This window comes from Lathyrus oleraceus, chromosome 4 (assembly GCF_024323335.1).
Source record: "Lathyrus oleraceus cultivar Zhongwan6 chromosome 4, CAAS_Psat_ZW6_1.0, whole genome shotgun sequence".
NCBI classification, from domain to species: Eukaryota; Viridiplantae; Streptophyta; class Magnoliopsida; order Fabales; family Fabaceae; genus Lathyrus; species Lathyrus oleraceus.
This window is the reverse complement of record NC_066582.1, coordinates 484,802,176-484,820,498: the sequence shown is the minus strand read 5'-3', so window position 1 is coordinate 484,820,498 and position 18,323 is coordinate 484,802,176. Positions and strand designations below refer to the sequence as shown.

Genomic DNA, 18,323 nt, shown 5'->3' with positions numbered 1-18,323 from the left:
TAGTTATTTCTCTTATCTTTTCAACGCATATTAGAACACATCAGTCCGACTCCTATAGCTCAAGTTATGATCTACATAGTGATAAGGTATCAAATAATTGTTTATGCTAAAAATAAAATACGAAAATAAAATAAAGCCAAAAATAAACTTAAGTATAAAAACACACTAAAATAGTAAAAATAATAGAATAAATTATAGAGTTGCCTAAGTATAATAATAGAAGAATGTGCATCAAAATGCACTATCAAATTCCTCCACACTTGAAGTTTTGCACTCTGAGCAAAATTATAAATTCAAAACTCAAAACAGAAAAAACAATAACAAACAAAACATGCAATTCCAAAGGTTATCAAGATACAATATACAAACAAAATTATAAGTCTAAGCTTCAAGAATATGGTGTTAGTGAGCAACTTCTTGTGACATTCAAAGAAGATAGGAAAACAAATTACCAAAGAGTACATCCAAAAGCAGTAAGATCCTCACAGGATAAAATTCACTCAACTCTCAAGTGTTTAGGTTAATTGTTTACACTCAAAGTACAACATGAAAGATAGTACTACCATGACCTTGAAAAGACTCTAACATCCACAATTGAAATACATGCACATAACAATCAAAATGACTTTTATTTGGTTGTAATGTGGCCAAGGTAAGGGTGAGATAAATCCTAAGGGGGTACTAGACTAAAATTCAAAGAGACAAAAGAGAGTTGAACGAAACTGCAGGAGTTGAATTTATAAAAGATTTCATTCACTTCATCAACTCTATAACAATTGTTTTCTCTTCTCATTTATCTTTTTATTCTTTTCCAGAAGGAGTATGTATTGACATCCTTCTATTTATTTTATTCTTTTTTATTCTTTTCTTTTTTTCTTTTTCTTTTCTTTTTCTGCCAACTTCTAAAATATTACAAATATAATTATTCAACCCCCAACTCCAAACAAGACTCTTTTAACCCTTTGAATAGGGTGATAATATTGTTTTTCACTTCTCGGTTTGTAATGAGTTTTAAACAAAAAAAGAAATAATAGGCTCAAGCGGGTTTCAAACAAGGGATGATATTATTCAGGGTTGACTTTTTGGCTAATAGCTAAAAAAAACTAAAAAAAAACAAGTTACCTTTATCATATCAATGTGTATAAGTAAACAAAAAGTTTCAACAAGATTCAATTCAAGTTCTAGAGACTAACAAACATGAGTGAAATCACACAAGAAAAAAAAGATGGATTTTTGAATGTTCTCCATTAAAAGGCTCAAAATCTCATAAGGTTAATTGATCTACCACAAATGATGTACAATTTAGAGTTTAGTTCTACCTATCATACTAAATATGCACATGAAATTTTTCACATCACACCACAATACTTTAGTCAAGAGAACTAAGAAAAATACTCATAGTTGTAACTCAAAAACCAAAGAAAAAAGAATGCAATTTTTTATTTACTTAAGAAAGCAAACAAAAACCAAAACAGAGAAAAACCGAAAACAAAACAAATAAATGGTATCCTCCCCCACACTTAAAACATACATTGTCCTCAATGAAATAACATAAATATAAAATAAGAGTGAGAGAAAGGAAAGAACACACCTGAGAAGTCAAGGCAGATAAATGATCGCATAAGCAGTCTTTCCCAAAGAGAGCTCTTCTACAGTCTCTTCTTCCAAAGTCGGGTTCTCATGGAGTAGCTTTGGGTAGTGTCCATTGACCTTGAAATTTTGATTAGTGAATTTGCCTTGTATTCAAGGATCAAAGAAGAATCTTCGATAAGTAAAAGTGTTGAATGGGCACTTGAAAGTGATCTCTTTTTTCACAACATCAAGAATCAAAGGATTACGGAACTGCCTAACTACTTTTGTTTCACATTTAAATGAGATTTTATGCATATATATGGATGAGCTAATATCACGAGTGTCATTCAAGGTCCATCCAATTCCCTTCTTATGTTTCTGCTTAAGTTAAAGCTTTGATGAATAATATAAATCTTAGGGAAATGATTTAGGCTCTAAAGAAGGTGGTTGTTCAATGAATGGTATGTTTGGGGCAGCCAGGATGTCAAGATCTTCAATTACATAAACAAATTCATTTACACTATCACTCTGCAAGGAAACATCAATCTCAGCATAAACAGCACAAAGGTTAGTGTTAGTACAATCATCACATGAGTAAATATCATCAAAACTAGAAAAAGTTAGAAAATCAGCTGAGAACAAATCAGAATAAGTTTCATCAACAACTTTAGAAAGCAACTCTATTTGAAAAATAGAATGCTCTTACTCGTCAATCTTCTTATTTTTCAGTACTCTTTGTGGGAAAGGGATTGGTGATACTTACTTTTTTTCAACCTCAACAACAATAAAAGGTTCAGGTTTATTTTCAGGTGTTACACTAACAATTTTTTTTTCTGGGGCTGGTTCTGTAACTTTTTTCGGATCTCAAGGAAATTGCACTAAAATTAGGGCATTTTGGATTAACTACTGTTTGGCCAGGTAGTTGGTTTGATCCTTGAGCTTGTTGCGTGACATTCATTGAAGTGACAAGTTGTCCAATTTGTGTTTGCAAAGTCTGAATACTATAATCTATTCGCTGCTGAAATTGGAGACTATTTACAACCATTTGTTTGACAAGCTCCTCTAGTGAAGGTTCAGAAGATGAAGAGGTGGTTACTTGTGGAGGATTATATGGTGGTGGTGGTGGAAGGGGTAACATCAATTGTTTCACTAAAGAGGTAAGTTCACCAATTCTGATTTCTAGAGCTTTGTTGGAAGAAGAAACCTGAATCTCATTCAAACCTTTTGCTTAGACCACACAAGTATTCCTTATTGTGAACTATTAGGAGTTAAGTGACATATTCTCATTCAAGGATTTGGAAGAAGCTCGAGTCTTATCAACAAGTGTTCCACCACTAGCAACATCTAAAATGTTTCTTTCCATTAATAGCAATCCCTCGTAAAAGTATTATATTAGCAATTATTCAGAAATTTGGTGGTGAGGACAACTTGACAATAACTACTTGCATCTCTCCCAATATTCAATCAATGATTCCATGCCAACCTGACTAATACCACATATTTCTTTTCTGATTAAAGAAGCTCTTAAAGCAGGGGAAAATATTTCTAAGAAGATTTTCTTCATATTATTCCAACTTGTAATAGAATTTGGTTCAAGATAATATAACCAATCTTTTGCAGCACCTTGTAGTGAGAATGGAAATGCTCTAAGCTTTACACGATCTTCAGTAATTCTTTGAGGCCTCAATAGTGTAGAACACACAACCTGAAATTCTTTTAGATGCCTATGCGGATCGTTACTTGCAAGACCATTAAACCTTGACAACAAGTGTATTAAATCAGATTTCAATTCGAGAGGTACAACAACAACATGATATTCAATACACAAAGCATTATAATCAACATCAAGGGCAACAAGTTTTCTCAGAGTTCTTTGGTCAACCATGTTAAACTCAATAGAAAAGAAAAAAAAATCAACAAACAATGAGAAAACACATAACTAATTCAGCAATGCAACAACAAATAGGAAAATACCGAAAATATCCTTATTAAGCAAAAACAATTGAAATACGGAAAAAATGATTTAAACAGAAAAAAAATACAAAAATACAAAAATTAATCTAATAAAGTCAATTAAGAATTTTGTGATTTTTTTCGGAATTTTCTAAAACTACCAAAACAGAAAAAAAAACACATAAAAATAGAAAATTAAGGAATTTCAGATTTTTAGGGTGGCATCCACTATTTAGTCTTTAAATAGAGGCTTTCTATTCTTGATTATTTTATAATGAATCGGTAAAGAATTAGAATAATCTGAGACGATTTTCTTAAAAATAGATTTTTTTTATGCTAAAACGTGAAAAGGCCATAACACAAGAACGTTGGGGCAAGAACACTGAAACACAACAACTATGACTATAATAATTGTTAAAATCTACAAGAGTCCCCGACAACAGCGCCGGTTTGATTTGTTGTTGCACACGTGTCAAAAACGAGTAACTAAGAACGGTATTCTAGGGAAGCGACACTCGAGTATCATATCGCAAGGACTCTTGATAAATTAACCAAATAAGAAAATGAAATATGGTTTTTTGATTCGATTAAGAATAAGTGATTATAAAAAGTGATTATGAAATAAGCTGATCTACTGGTTTGGTTTCCTAACTTATCATTGGTTAATATAATTTTCATGCCCTAAGCGGATTCTAATCTCTTTTCGATTACAGTAACAATAACAAGCACATTGATACTAATATATGATATGTGTTCCTAATTTCTGAATTAAGCAAACATATTCTGAATTAAGCAAATGGGTTAAGCACACATGAATTAAGCAAACATGATTATGGAACATATATCAATCGAAATTAATCAACATATACTCTATAGAACTTGAATAAAGCATACAAGACATATAAAAAATATTTAAAGGGAAAAGACATTTGATTGAAAATTAGGAAACCTCAAAGTATCTGCGGAAACCGATTACAGCAGATCAACCATGTGAACTTTAGTTCTCCATGAAATCTTTTAATAAATATTGTATCATCAAAATTCAGAATTGGATTCTTGTAGCAGTGAAAGACCTAATATAATTAAAGGGAAATTTGAGCCCTTATGAGGCCCGACCCGAAAATTATAAAAACCGGCCCAAACTAACTATTTTAAGTAAGTATCGAACTTCAACGAATTATTAGACCCTTCTTCATTCCGAATCAGCTTTTGACTTCAACATGAAACTTGTAATTCTTTCTCTTATCTTTCCAACTCATATTAGAACACGTTAATTTGACTCCTATAGCTCTAGTTATGATCTGCATAGTGACAAGGTATCAAATAACTGTTTATGCTGAAAATAACGTACGTAAATAAAATAAAGCTAAAAATAAACTTAAATATAAAAACACACTAAAATAGTAAAAACAATAGAATAAATTATAGAGTTGCCTAAGTAGAATAGTAGAAGAATGTGCATCAAAAGGCACTGATCACCCATCAAATTTTTCACCTTCTTCGGGGAACTCGACTTTGAGCCTTTATGAGGGGGAAATGAGACACCTTGGGGCTCCGAAGCGCCTGAGGCTGCTTTCCCATCATCTACCTTCCTTTTCTTGAGGTCCCAGGTTTGAATACAAGACAATTCAGTATTATAGGCAAATGGTTCTCCCGGCACCGCCCTCGCTTCAACCATCAACTTCTTTTGGTCCTTCAACTTAAGGCTCTTCATTTTAGCTAAAAATAAATGAGCAAATAAGTTTAAAGGAATAACATAAAGAGATCATTAGAGTATAGTAAGAGACATATAAACATTACCCAAGAAGTTAGATATTTGTTCCATATCATCGACCATGTTTATTAAATCACTGACCTTTATTACCGGAAGGCATCTAGAATAGCTAAAGCTCGGATCTCTAAAGCATCCAACTTGTCATAGTCAAAACCAGACACTTATAACGAGTTATTTGTCAAGTAGATCAGAAAGCAATGGCCCCTTTCCAACATATACATAACTTGGGGGCATCATTTCTCACTTTTTACTCGAAGAAACTTGTCTTTGAAGCCTTTGTAGTTGGTGGTATAAACCTGGATGAAAGTTTTCCCTGGGATTCCACTAAGTGAAATCTAACCTCCTTTGTCTGTCCCCTTTAACTCAAAGAGAGAAAAGAACAAACCTAAGGTGGGGATTATGCTCACTGCCTCACAAACGATTTCAAAGGCTTTAATAAAGCCCCAACCATTTGGGCGTAATTGAGAAGGGGCGATATTTAGGGTTTTTAGGAGGCCAGATTCGAAATCAGTAAAGGGGATACGGATCTTAAAATCCTCAATCACCCCAGAATAAAAATAAAAACACTTGTTTGATACTCTCTTTGGTCGGGTGATACAAACTCTTTCACCATTCACACAAGGTTCCAGTACGATATCTTCTTCGTTTCCGATTGAAGAAATTTGTTTGTTAGATTGAAGTTTAGAAATGACACTATCATCAATCGTGTCGTGGTCATACCTTATGACTTATTTATCAATAAAGATCCAGTAATCTCCATCACAATATCCACAGAACCTGATGATGAAGATTTCGAAACAGTTCCACTACAAGGTGAAAAAATGTCGCCATAAACTTCCTTGATGATCTGATCGAATTCTACTTACCCCAGATGGCCCTCACATTCTTTCATGCATGTATTCTAGAGTTTTCTTCTCGTTTGGGCATTTAGGGAAATTTTTACATTTCTCGAATCATCACACTCACATATTATAACCATGATAAAATAATTAAGTAGAAATAAGTAAGGCAAAAGATTAATACCCGAGATTTATGTGTGCAAGCAATTGGCAGAAAGCGGAAAACTTGGACAACAACCTTGAAGGAATAAGAAAAAGGGTCGAGAATGATGAGCAAATAAATAAGAAAAGTTGGGATTTTATTGAAAGAAATTTAAAATGGTTTGGAATCCCTATCGAACTAGAGTCATGATGGCAATTTGCTTCCCCATAAAAGTCATCATGACAAGGGGAGAGAGAGAGGAGATTTGACAAGATAGACACCATCATTACTCTTAAAAACCCACTATCATATGTTAGCTGGTCACGAAGTGATCGTTAGATTAAATAAAACCGGGTGGAGGTATAACCCCTTCAAGAAAGAATTCTAGGATTCTCTGTTAGAACATTTCATCCTATTGGGTCTCATGATCGGGAGGCTTATGTGCACCCCGACAATTCTTGGGACCGAGTTAGAAGTCATTAGGGCTGAGAAGGAAAAGTCGGGTGTGTCGGGTACTTTTAAAAGATATCGATTACCAAGTTGCTACTTATAAGAAAAATAGGAGTCTAAATCATATGGTTCTCGGAGACACGTTCTTGGACGGTGTGTACAATCGGTGTAACAAATATAAGGTAGTTTCATGGTTGCACGGGAGTTACGAAAATTAATAGAGAAGACGTTACATGACAATGATGATGACATTGAAAGTTACTAGCATCATTTAATCATGAAACTTGAACGAACACTTCTTAATGATCTCAGGACGTGTAATGGGTATAAGAGGGCTCCTCATTTAAGGAGAAAAAGGGAGGAAAAAGAATAAAATACAACAAAAGAAATAATCAAGTAACACCTATTTCCCACCGCGTTTGTGGTCCCTCCTAATTAACTTCAGGGAGATTATTCAAAAGTGTTTATCAAGAACAATAAGTTTATAACAGTTTATAGTGGTTAGGATTTACTCGCGACGGTGAGAAGCCCAATATGATTGTTTTACGGTGTTTATGGTGGTATGAGAGGTCAACTCACGTGACATGAGAGACTCTATGTATTATGCGATATGTGGTTAATTTACAGTTTGTCCTCTCTCCCCTTAAGGGGTAAAGTATTTATAGGAGTTATTGGGCCTAGGGTTTAGGAAACCCTAAGAAGCGGTGACCACTCCCCCTTTGACCAGGGGAGACTGCTAACCACATATTCTCCAGGGAGTTGTAGTATGACTCATTATGGTATGACTTAGTGGGGAGACAACAATATTCTACACATCATTTGTTCCAAGGGCGAGACTACATACTCTGTAAACGTAACACCCAGTCGATTCCTTTTTGGGCGAAGACCATGGCGTCACCCTTATTTGGGGTTTTCACAAATATAACACTATAAAAAAGCAGAGTTAGCACGTCATTTCAGGTACGATTCACTCTCATTCAAAAGTTTACTATCATTTCATTCATTAACTTGACCGTTAAAATATTAACCTTGCAGATTGGTATCGTCCACGGCATCGGAGTCCAACTCCACCTCGACACAACAACCAATTATATATATGATCATTATTTTGTTCTTGAACAACACAAAGCATTTTAAGTTTTACAACTTTAAAGGACACTTCTTCCTTAAGTAGAAAAAGAATGTACTAGTCTCGAAAATTAATTTAGTTAATAATTATGTAGAGAATTTCAGTAAACACGAGTTTGAAGTTGCCATGTCCCACTATTTATGTTCAAGAAATGAAATTCTTACCATTAGAAGAAAAAGAATATTGTACGAAAACATTAGTATTACACTCTTCCATTATAATTTCCAATTTTGAAAAGATCATTTAACCTATCACAAGCATTAATTATTTAATAAATTAGTCACTTGGCGTTTTCACTTTTTTTTTTCTCGTCTTTACTAAAACAATCATAAGTTGAACGTTGCCATGATCGACATTAAAACGTTAAAGTAAAGAAAAAGAACAATCTATCCAGCTATTGACTCAAAAAGTTTGGTGCCTCTTAAATGATTCTACTTTTACTACCTTCGAATAACATCAAATTAGTCTTACCTTGCAAAAACAGATAGGGGAAAATGCTCAAAACAAGAAAAAATTAGAAAAATCATTCTGCAATCTTTACACGAAATTCTTTATCTAGAAACTGCACCAATACCTTCTTCAATAAGTGCTTAACATATTTAGAAAATTGATTACGAAATAATATTTTCTCTAAATTCTTATATTTTTTTCTTCTAAGATGTTATGTATATTTTTTTAACTGTAACAAAAAAATGCTTTTAAATATATTAAATAATAAATATAACTAATGTAAGATCCATTAATTATTTAATAAATATAAAAAATATTTTTTATTATATTAACTATAAGAGGGAATAATACATTACTTTTTATTATATTAAACAAACTTTTTATTATAAAATGCAAATCTTTTTTATTACATTAAACAAACTTTTAACTAAAAAATTTAGAAGAAAAAAAAACAATTTAAAGCTGTAATCTTATGTATATCATAGACATATCCTCTTTATAAATTTGTTTTACAATTACTAATGATATTCATTTTTTTCAAATTTATCATTATTTTTTAGTATTAAAAAAAGTAAAATTTAGTATATAATAATAAGTATTATTATTATTATTGTTAATTTTAATATATCAAAATGAATTAGGAAAATTTAGTCCCTAATAATTTTAATAATGAAGTTATACATGTTCTTTTAATTAAGTAATACACGTGTACCCATAATAAGCCACAAAAAATAAACCAATAAATAACAATTCAATACCAAAAAAAACTTACAACAAAACCCAAAAACAACGAGCTTTTACAACGTTGTCGTTTCTTTTTGATTGGTTATTTTCTCTCTCACATTGAAGCACCTTGTTATTTATCAACTTTCCCTTTTACTGAGGTTTTTATTCTCATTCTCTCACAAAGCAAAACTCACCACGTTTCCTATACAGTTGTGAGTGAATGATGAATCATGAATAACATGAAACTAAAGGGTTGCTGAGTGAGATACCATTAACAACACTTTTCTCGCATTTCTCTCTCTAAAGTTTTGATTTTTTTTCATAACCCCTTGATTTTTCAATAATATCATAGTTGTAACTTTTATTGGGCTGCTGAATTTTTCTCTTATTTATTTAGTTTTGATCTATTCCTTCATATGGGTTTTGATTAATTCTGCTGAAAATTTGAATAGTGTGTGTATATTTCTGAGCATGACAATTTTGTTTTGATCTGGTTTTGTTGTGGAAAGTGAGTTTTTTTTTGTTGGTGTTGTTGTTTTGTTTTGGGATTTGGTTGTGTATGAAGTTACACAAGTAACAAGATCTTAGATTTGATTGTAAGAAAGGAAGAAAAAAAACTATGCTTCCTACTAGATTGGAGGAAGGGAAGGACCCTGCTGCAATAGCTACATTAAGAGTCACACACTCTAGGCAATATCCTTTGAGGCTTTTGCAGTTTTTCTTACTCTTTCTGATTATTGGAATTGCTGGTTCATTTCTTAGTATGTATATGGTTAGGCATTTTGGTATTCATAATGTGGCGTTTGTTCAATCGTCATCGCGTAAGCCTTGTTTTCAGAGGCCGGCGGTTGTGGAGAATTGGTTTAAGGCTCCTTCTAGTTTGTTGCATAGTATGAATGATGCTGAACTCTTCTGGAGAGCTTCTTTTTCTCCAAGGATTCAGAGTTATCCGTTTAAAAGAACTCCGAAAATTGCGTTTATGTTCTTGACTAAGGGACCTTTGCCAATGGCACCACTTTGGGAGAGGTTCTTTAAGGGACATGAGAAGCTTTATTCCATTTATGTTCATTCGTTGCCATCTTACAATGCTGATTTTCCGCCATCGTCGGTTTTTTATCGCAGACAGATCCCTAGCCAGGTACAAGCTTTATTTCATTTCAAGTTTGTATGTTGATGTTTCAATGTATGGTTTTGAGGGCGTGCAAGACGGGCTACCGCGTAGGACCTAAAATTTGTCACGGTTAAATACCTAAATAGGGTCTCTAATTGTTTTGTCATGGTTGAACCGTGTCTAACCTACAGAGAATTTCCAAAAACTTGAGCCGTACTTTAGACGGATTTGATGTATGGTCACATTGTTATCAGTATCTTACAATACACATGATTTGTATCTCGATTTGATATTAAATTGAATCCATTTGATATGAGTGTTTAGTGTGCATTAATTTAGGCATGAATCTTATATTGAATTCTGATTATCTTCCTTCTTTACAGGTGGCGGAATGGGGAATGATGAGTATGTGTGACGCCGAAAGAAGGCTTCTAGCAAATGCATTGCTTGACATCTCGAATGAATGGTTTGTTCTTCTATCAGAGGCCTGCATCCCTCTCCATAACTTCAGCATCGTATACCGATACCTGTCACGGTCAAGGTATAGCTTTATGGGCGCATTTGATGAGCCTGGTCCTTACGGAAGAGGACGCTACGAAGAAAACATGAAACCTGAAATCAACCTGAGCGACTGGCGTAAAGGGTCTCAGTGGTTCGAAATTAACCGCGAACTTGCAGTTAGGGTAGTTGAAGACAGTACTTACTATCCAAAACTCAGAGACTTCTGCGTCCCGCACAAATGCTATGTTGATGAACATTATTTCCAGACAATGTTAACCATTAATACTCCTCAACTTCTGGCGAATCGGAGCGTCACTTACGTGGATTGGTCAAGAGGCGGTGCTCACCCGGCTACATTTGGGAAGAATGACATCAAAGAGGAATTCTTCAAGAAAATATTGCAGAATCAGACATGTCTTTATAATAACCAGCCAACATCACTTTGTTTCTTATTTGCTAGAAAATTTGCACCTAATGCTTTAGGTCCTCTGTTAGATTTAGCGCCGAAAGTTCTAGGAATAGGAAATTCGTCTCACTTCTGAGTCGCAACATCCATGAAGGATTGCTGTTTGGGGCGTGTTAGTTATTCGCTGTCAGTTAGATTACTCCGTTTTGATCGCGGAATTTATCTTCTGCTCTCTGTTTCACAGAAATTTTGAGTTGCTCTTATGGCATTTAGATGTGTAGGACATTGAATTTAAACCCTATATTTTTATACTAGTATTAGTCGAAATGTAGACTAGCATTTTATTGGATTACTTGTTAATCAAATAAATATTTTAGTTATCTTTTGGGAATATGTATTCTGCCACTAAGACAAGTTTTGTGTATGGCTATTTTATTATGAACTATTATAACCTACACTTGCCCAACTTTCTTCCAATTTCATGGTTAAAATTCGTAATTGTAACTTCAAATTAGAATCAATTCTGAGAGCAAAATCAGTTTTAGAAATCACCCGAACATATGCAATCTAATTTAACATTCAAGAACACTTCAAGAATTGAAATTTAAATTGAAAAACAAGTAAAGAAAATGGACATTAAAAAGAAAAAGCAATATGAGCATCAAGTTTGATGGACAAATTTTATTTGAAACTATTTAACTAGAGAGAAGAAGAAAACAATTCCAAAAAAAGAGAGAAATCTAAGGTGTTTATTGACATTTACAATTCATCATGATATTTTCTCTCAATACCAAGTACATCCTGCTGATGTTTTAGAAGATAACTAGAAGCTAATGATGCATGAAGCGCAGCTCCATATGGGAGTCCATCTTCATTGATTTCGAGATAAGGTGAATGTAATGACTCCAACCGTTTATGAGAAGCATTCTTCACACCAAGCCAGAACCAGTAACCAGGCATGACCTCTTGATAGAAAGAAAAATCTTCAGCTGCCATGGATGGTGTCACAGCACTATTAACTTTATTGATACCAAGCATATTCACTGCAACATTCACAAAATGCTCATGCAAGTCACCATTGTTTACGGTTGGAGGATAGCTAGGTTTCACTTCATCAAGGAAATCTATAGTTGCATTGCACCTATGCACGGCAGCTTGCCCAACGATAACCTGCATAATTGAATCATCTGTGTCATATGACTCTCAATCACGTTGACTAACATTTTCAGTACATACCTCCTCAATCCGCTGTCTCAGTTGGTTGAAGCTTTGTTTAGAAAAGGCTCGGAAGGTGCCACCAATTGTGACATAATCTGGAATAACATTGAAAGCACTACCTCCTTGGAACTTTGCAATCGTCACAACCTGTGCAAACATGCCGTTCATATTTCTAAGTAAAAATCAGATTTTTTTTACAAATAAAAATGCTCACATACATACATCCTAAAGGTCTAGTTGATATGTCTCTCTATTGTCATTAAAAACTTGTTCTATAATTGTATTCTTCTATGCCATCTTTTTCATAGACGATGACTCCAAGTCATATTATTCAGACACTTCGCGGAACATAATGATGTCTCTTGCTGTCAATAAATGAGTAGTAGTGTTTATGAAGTTGTTTATCCAAACATGACCTAAATATGAAATAACAATAAATCCGTGGATAATAGGATCGGAAAATGAAGAATTGACAAAATTTACCTGGGAGTCGAGAGGATCAGCCTCGCGAGAAACAAGGTGTTGTAAGCTAATAATCACATTGGAAGCTGCCAATATTGGGTCTATAGCCTGTTGAGGAATAGCAGCATGACCTCCTTTTCCACTTATTTTTGCTTCAAAGCGGCCACTTCCCGCCATTATTGGACCAGACCTAGAGGCCACTTCACCTATTGGTAATTCAGGAGCAATATGCAATCCAAAGATAGCTGTAACATTTTCTAATGCACCAGCATCTAAGATTTTCTTAGCCCCTCCACCTCCTTCCTCTGCTGGTTGGAAAACAAGAACAATAGTTCCCTAGTTAGACAACAAAATAAAGAATTTATCAGTAATCCATGAGAGAAAAGTCTGGTAACTTGCAAAAGTTATGAATATGGTACAAACCAAAGAGATATATGTTTCACTTTGACTTCAAATAAAAAGTGTGAAATCACCAAAACGACCAATTTTACAGTTAATGACAATTTGGACAATGGAGTAGCAGCCGCACATTTTAAACTCACATCAGAATCTAAGTCAAAACAAAGCAGAACATTTTTTGGTCTTAAAACTTGGTTTTTAGAGGAAACTAGTCCTGATAATCTGAGTTAAGAGGTAAGTAATGTCTGGTGAAAGATTGTTCCAGCCAGCGATCAAACTCGCGTGCTCACAACTGATTCGACCTAAACTATAGCAGAATATAAAATTAATACAATATAAAGGAAACCAAAATAAAGAAGTTAAGACAAATTCAAGATCTCACTTGTATGTCTTTTTCATGGTGTTTGAGAATCTTTGCAGCACCAAGTAGCATTGTAACATGAGCATCATGACCACAAGCATGCATTTTTCCAGCTACTTTACTCTTATGCTCCCACTCCACCATTTCCTAAGGTTTAAACATGATATATATCATAGCAAAACACAAAATTTGAGAAAAAGAAGTAATGAATGAACCTGCATAGGAAGAGCATCCATATCAGCTCTTAAAGCAACAAAAGGAGGCAATCCAGTTCCTATGAAACCAATGACACCAGTGATTGCAACTGGATGTTTATAAGGTATACCCATTTTATCCAATTCTGATCTTATCCGTTCACTTGTGTCAAATTCTTCATAACACAGTTCAGGATTCTCATGAATCTTTCTTCTGATACCGACCATCCAATCAAAAACCTCAGGACTCTTGGCACTGTCTAGAAATTTGTTGAATTTATCAGACAAAATGGGTGTTGCAGCAAAGACATGTAAAATGAATATGATGATACAAAAATGGAAACTGTTGAGTTTGAAGGAAGAAGAAGACATGGTTTGTTTGGTGTATAAAGATTGATGATTGAAAAATAACAAAAAATGTTGTTTTGATTTTTAAGATTAGTAGGTGGGTGGTTCTTCAATGGTAGCGTTAAATATCTGAATGTCTTCGATTCAAAGTTTTTTTAATGGCGAAATACCACTTGTACGCCCATTTATGGAGACACCTATCTTCTATCTATTTATTAAAACAACATCCCCTCTAAAAATGTTCACTAAATCTTTCTTAATTCAAATTTATTTTATATGTTTATTTTTGTCTAAACACATTTAACTTAATTTTTTTTTTTTACGTTATCCATACAAAATAAAATTGTTTCGTTCCAATTTTTAATGTTATTTTCAATTTTCACTCAGCTATATGCATAGAGTATTCAAAGAATATATAGGTGCTTGGAGTAACACACATTGGTTGTCGAAATATTAAAAGAACATTGCTTTTAAAGATTCAAAACTCCCCTTCTTCTTTCGCCACCTCCGTCCCAAATTTCGCGGCCGCCGTTGCAAAGTCCCATCGATTTTGTTGAGCATGCGAAAAAATTATCCACCGTTGTCGTAGAGCGCTAACAAGGTGATTTTTACTCTTTGTTCCATCGATAATGTTATATCTTTGTTCCATCGGTCACAATTTATGTTCAATCTTTGATTTTCTTGTTCGTGTTTTCTTTGTGTTGAATGTTCTTTAATCTTTGTTTTTTAAAAACTCATGTTCAAAGCTGCCATGATTTCATAAACTTTACTGTTTGGATTACGCGATTATATTTCCCTTCCTTCTTCACTTGCTCAAGGTTGAATTTCATATAGATTTATATGGTGGATTATACGTTCTATTTGTTAAATGTTGTTCAATCTTTGTTTTTGGAAACAGAAAAGTCCAAAGCAGTCATTCATGTTCATAAACTTTTATATTTGAAAAATGTGATGTGTGCTTGAAATTTTTTCAATGTTCGTAAACTTCAATGAAAATATTTCATATAGTTCATATTATTGTTGGTATATGGAATATCATAATATAGGAGTTCATATTATTGAGAGTGTATCAAATGTGAGTAGTGTGGTTAATAGTCCCACATTGGTTAGAAATTTGGAGACTTGAGCATTTCTAAGTGAGAGAACTCAATCACCTATCATCTTAAGGTTTTGGATGAATATATGGTGTGTCCCTCACAAAGATGTTGATCTAAAATAAGAAGTCTCACAATGTTTTAATGCTCCATAGTGAAAAACTCCTGCAACAAATGGTATTAGAGTATGGTTCGAGAAAGGATCCGACTTACTTGTATCGAAAGTCAACGGTGCCACAAAGGTTTTAGTTGAAGAGTGTCAACGACGCCAGGGTGGTGAGTAAGAAACGTTATGTATGCGGAGAACATTGTTGACTCACACTTGAGGGGGAATGTTGAGAATGTATCAAGTGCGAACCAAGGTGGAGGGTAAGAAACGTTATGTGCGTGGAGAGCATTGTTGACTCACACTTGAGGGGGAATGTTGAGAATGTATCAAGTGCGAGTAGTGTGGATATTAGTTCTACATTAGTTGGAAATATGGAGACTTGAGTATTTATAAGTGAGAGAATCCACCCACCTATCACCTTAAGTTTTTGGGTGAATATGTGGTGTGTCTCCCACAAAGGTGTTATTCTAAAAGAAGAAGACCCATAATGTTCAATGCTCCATAGTAAAAAACTCCCAAACACATATTACTATTTGGAAAATGTGATGCGTGGTTGAAATTTTTCAACAGAAATATGCCTTCCTTCTTTGTTGTTGGAAAATCTATGTTCATAAACTTCAATGAGAATTTCATAAGTGCTTCACTCTTTGGAAAATCCGTTGAATTTTGTTGAATGTTGTTCAATATTTGTTGTTGTTTTAGGTTATCATACCAAGCTAATGGCATGCCCAATTGACGATGTTAGGGATATCAATAACTCCAAAGATTTTTGGAAGATTATTGTTATGATTATAGATTTGAGGTCTGTCACAAGCGTCTCTAACAAAGAGCATTTGAAAATGGTTTTAATTGATGCAAAGGTATGATGATATCTCACTTTACAAACAACATATATGTAGTTGATTATGAATTGAAAATCGTATTCATATCTCATGAGTGTTATTTATATTTGATTTTTTAGTGCGACATAATCCAAGTAATTATACCATCACATTTAGTTTCGAAGCACAAGTCCATACTTATAGTTGAAAATACCTACGTCATACAAAATTTTAAGGTTGCCAATATTGATTTCTCCTTCAAAGCAATCACTAATAGTTTCAAGTTGATATTTTATGGTGCAAATTCTGTAAAAGTTACAAATTTTCCCGAGATTCCTCTAAACCTTTTGAAATTAATTAGTTTTGCATCCATTATTGCGGGGAGGTTTCAACCTAATTTCTTAGTTGGTAACTTAATCGCATAACTTTGTTGTTTTGATATTTAATCCTTTCATTTTTGTTTTCTTACATTTGTAATTTTATTTTATTTTAGATATTATTGGAGGAGTTATTGAAATCATTCAGACTCAAATGAATACTGAAAACAACAAACACAAAGTTGTCTTTGCAATAACTGATATGATGCATTTCCTTATTATTCTATAATTAGGTTTTGTATTTCAATTTGAAACTGTTATGTTTATATATTAACCTTATTGTATGTTTGCTCAATTCTTTTACTACAGTAAGTCTTTGGTTCAATGTACTCTTTGGGGTGACCCTACATCACACCTCTACAATTGCTACAACAATAACAAAGATCTTGATAATGTTATTGTACAATTGCAAAATACAAGAATCAAGAGAGCTCAAGGTATTGATCTTGGCTATTTATAAAATACTATAGTAAATAGTCTCCTTCATTGATTTTTTAATATTTTAACTTCTCTATTATAATGTACACACACACGCGCGCGCAGACACACACACACACACACACACACGCACACACACACACACACACACGCACACGCACACGCACACGCACACGCACACGCACACGCACACGCACACGCACACGCACACGCACACACACACACACACGCACACACACACACACACACACACACACACATATATATATATATATATATATATATATATATATATATATATATATATATATATATATATATATATATATATATATATATATATATATATATCCCTTGATGTATCCAACACATGGAATAACACAAAGTTAATAATCAATGATGTTAAAATAGTTAAGATTAAGAAGTTAAAAGAAAGGTGGTTGCGTTTTCATATATTTATTATCTTATATGTTATATTAATATTAAGGCTTAAATAATCTTTTGGTCCCTGTAAGTTAGGGTGTTTTTTATTTTCGTCTCGGTATCTTTTTTTCAAGAAATAATCCCTGAATGTTAAAATCATTTTGATTTTAGTCCCTAAAATTAAAATCCGTAAGAAAATCCGCAGGAGGAAACCTGCAGATTTTAACTTTAGGGACTAAAAACAAATGAAATTCAACATTTAAGAACTTCATCAAAAAAAAAGATAGAGGGACGAAAAACAAAAACACGTCAACTTATAGGGGACTAAAAAACTATTTAAGCCTAATATTAAATATTGATTTATGTCTTACCTTAATGTTTGTCTTTATAAATCCCAGCCTTCAAGGGAAGATTCCTTTATTATCTGCGTCAAAGTTGCAAGTTGACATGACTCAAAATTCACAATATTTAGACATTGATAAGTTTGTGTGGAAAGTTAAAGTTCTAAGTCTTGCTAAAATCATAAATCTTCATAATGTAAATGTGTGTTTGTCCATCGATACATTATCCATCAGTTTCATTTTTTCACAATATGTTCTATTACATCATACTAGGAGACTACATGTGCCACTGTCGTCATATTGGAAAATTTTGAAGTTGGCCAATTTGGATGGTATTATGATGGTTGTGGTGAGTGTACCAAAAGTGTTGCAGTTAAAGATGGAAAGTTGAAGTGTTTTTCAGATCATGAAACTGATGAACTCGTCCAAGGTGACTTTTTGAACTGATTGATTATTACTATTCATAACATGAAGTAAGATGCCATGTCTGAAAACTGATTTCATAAACTGAATTTGTTATATATATAAACTTGAAGTTTTGGGTGTGGATGGAAAATTCAAGTCAAGCTTTATCTTTTGGGACAACGATTGTGTCAAACTAATTGGAAAATCCGTCCTTGAGCTGAAAAGGGAGTTGACTGAGGTAGTTACATCTCTTAGTTCAAAACATATTCTTTATATTTGA

General features: G+C 33.5%; 2 protein-coding genes across 3 annotated transcripts; one reads left to right on the top strand and one right to left on the bottom strand.

The window, feature by feature from the left end:
• The first annotated feature begins 9,106 nt into the window (after window positions 1-9,106).
• LOC127076441 (glycosyltransferase BC10) lies at window positions 9,107-11,444 on the top strand. 2 transcript variants are annotated; one of them, XM_051018102.1, is made up of 3 exons: window positions 9,107-10,016; window positions 10,062-10,173; window positions 10,530-11,444. In XM_051018102.1, exons 1-3 carry the CDS (start codon window positions 9,655-9,657, stop codon window positions 11,187-11,189), a joined length of 1,134 nt encoding a protein of 377 aa, XP_050874059.1. In that variant the 5' UTR covers window positions 9,107-9,654; the 3' UTR covers window positions 11,190-11,444. The 2 variants fall into 2 exon arrangements, with proteins under 2 accessions (XP_050874059.1, XP_050874058.1); XM_051018101.1 differs by having other exon boundaries at window positions 9,110-10,173.
• Window positions 11,445-11,708: 264 nt separating this feature from the next.
• On the bottom strand, window positions 11,709-14,263 carry LOC127076440 (IAA-amino acid hydrolase ILR1-like 4). The gene is made up of 5 exons (XM_051018099.1): window positions 13,709-14,263; window positions 13,515-13,640; window positions 12,755-13,069; window positions 12,290-12,418; window positions 11,709-12,223 (listed from the first exon to the last, which is right to left on the bottom strand). The coding sequence occupies exons 1-5, from the start codon at window positions 14,057-14,059 to the stop codon at window positions 11,813-11,815; spliced, it is 1,332 nt and encodes a 443-aa protein (XP_050874056.1). The 5' UTR covers window positions 14,060-14,263; the 3' UTR covers window positions 11,709-11,812.
• Window positions 14,264-18,323: the final 4,060 nt, after the last annotated feature.

What these genes read in the sequence shown, in the direction of transcription:
- LOC127076440 (XM_051018099.1), bottom strand. Translation starts at nt 14,059, where the DNA reads ATGTCTTCTTCTTCCTTCAAACTCAACAGTTTCCATTTTTGTATCATC. An exon ending in TGGATGCTCTTCCTATGCAG is followed by an intron (nt 13,641 to 13,708) that starts GTTCATTCATTA and finishes TTTAAACCTTAG; the next exon opens with GAAATGGTGGAGTGGGAGCA. An exon ending in CTGATCCTCTCGACTCCCAG is followed by an intron (nt 12,419 to 12,754) that starts GTAAATTTTGTC and finishes ATGTTTGCACAG; the next exon opens with GTTGTGACGATTGCAAAGTT.
- LOC127076441 (XM_051018101.1), top strand. Translation starts at nt 9,655, where the DNA reads ATGCTTCCTACTAGATTGGAGGAAGGGAAGGACCCTGCTGCAATAGCT. An exon ending in GCAGACAGATCCCTAGCCAG is followed by an intron (nt 10,174 to 10,529) that starts GTACAAGCTTTA and finishes CCTTCTTTACAG; the next exon opens with GTGGCGGAATGGGGAATGAT.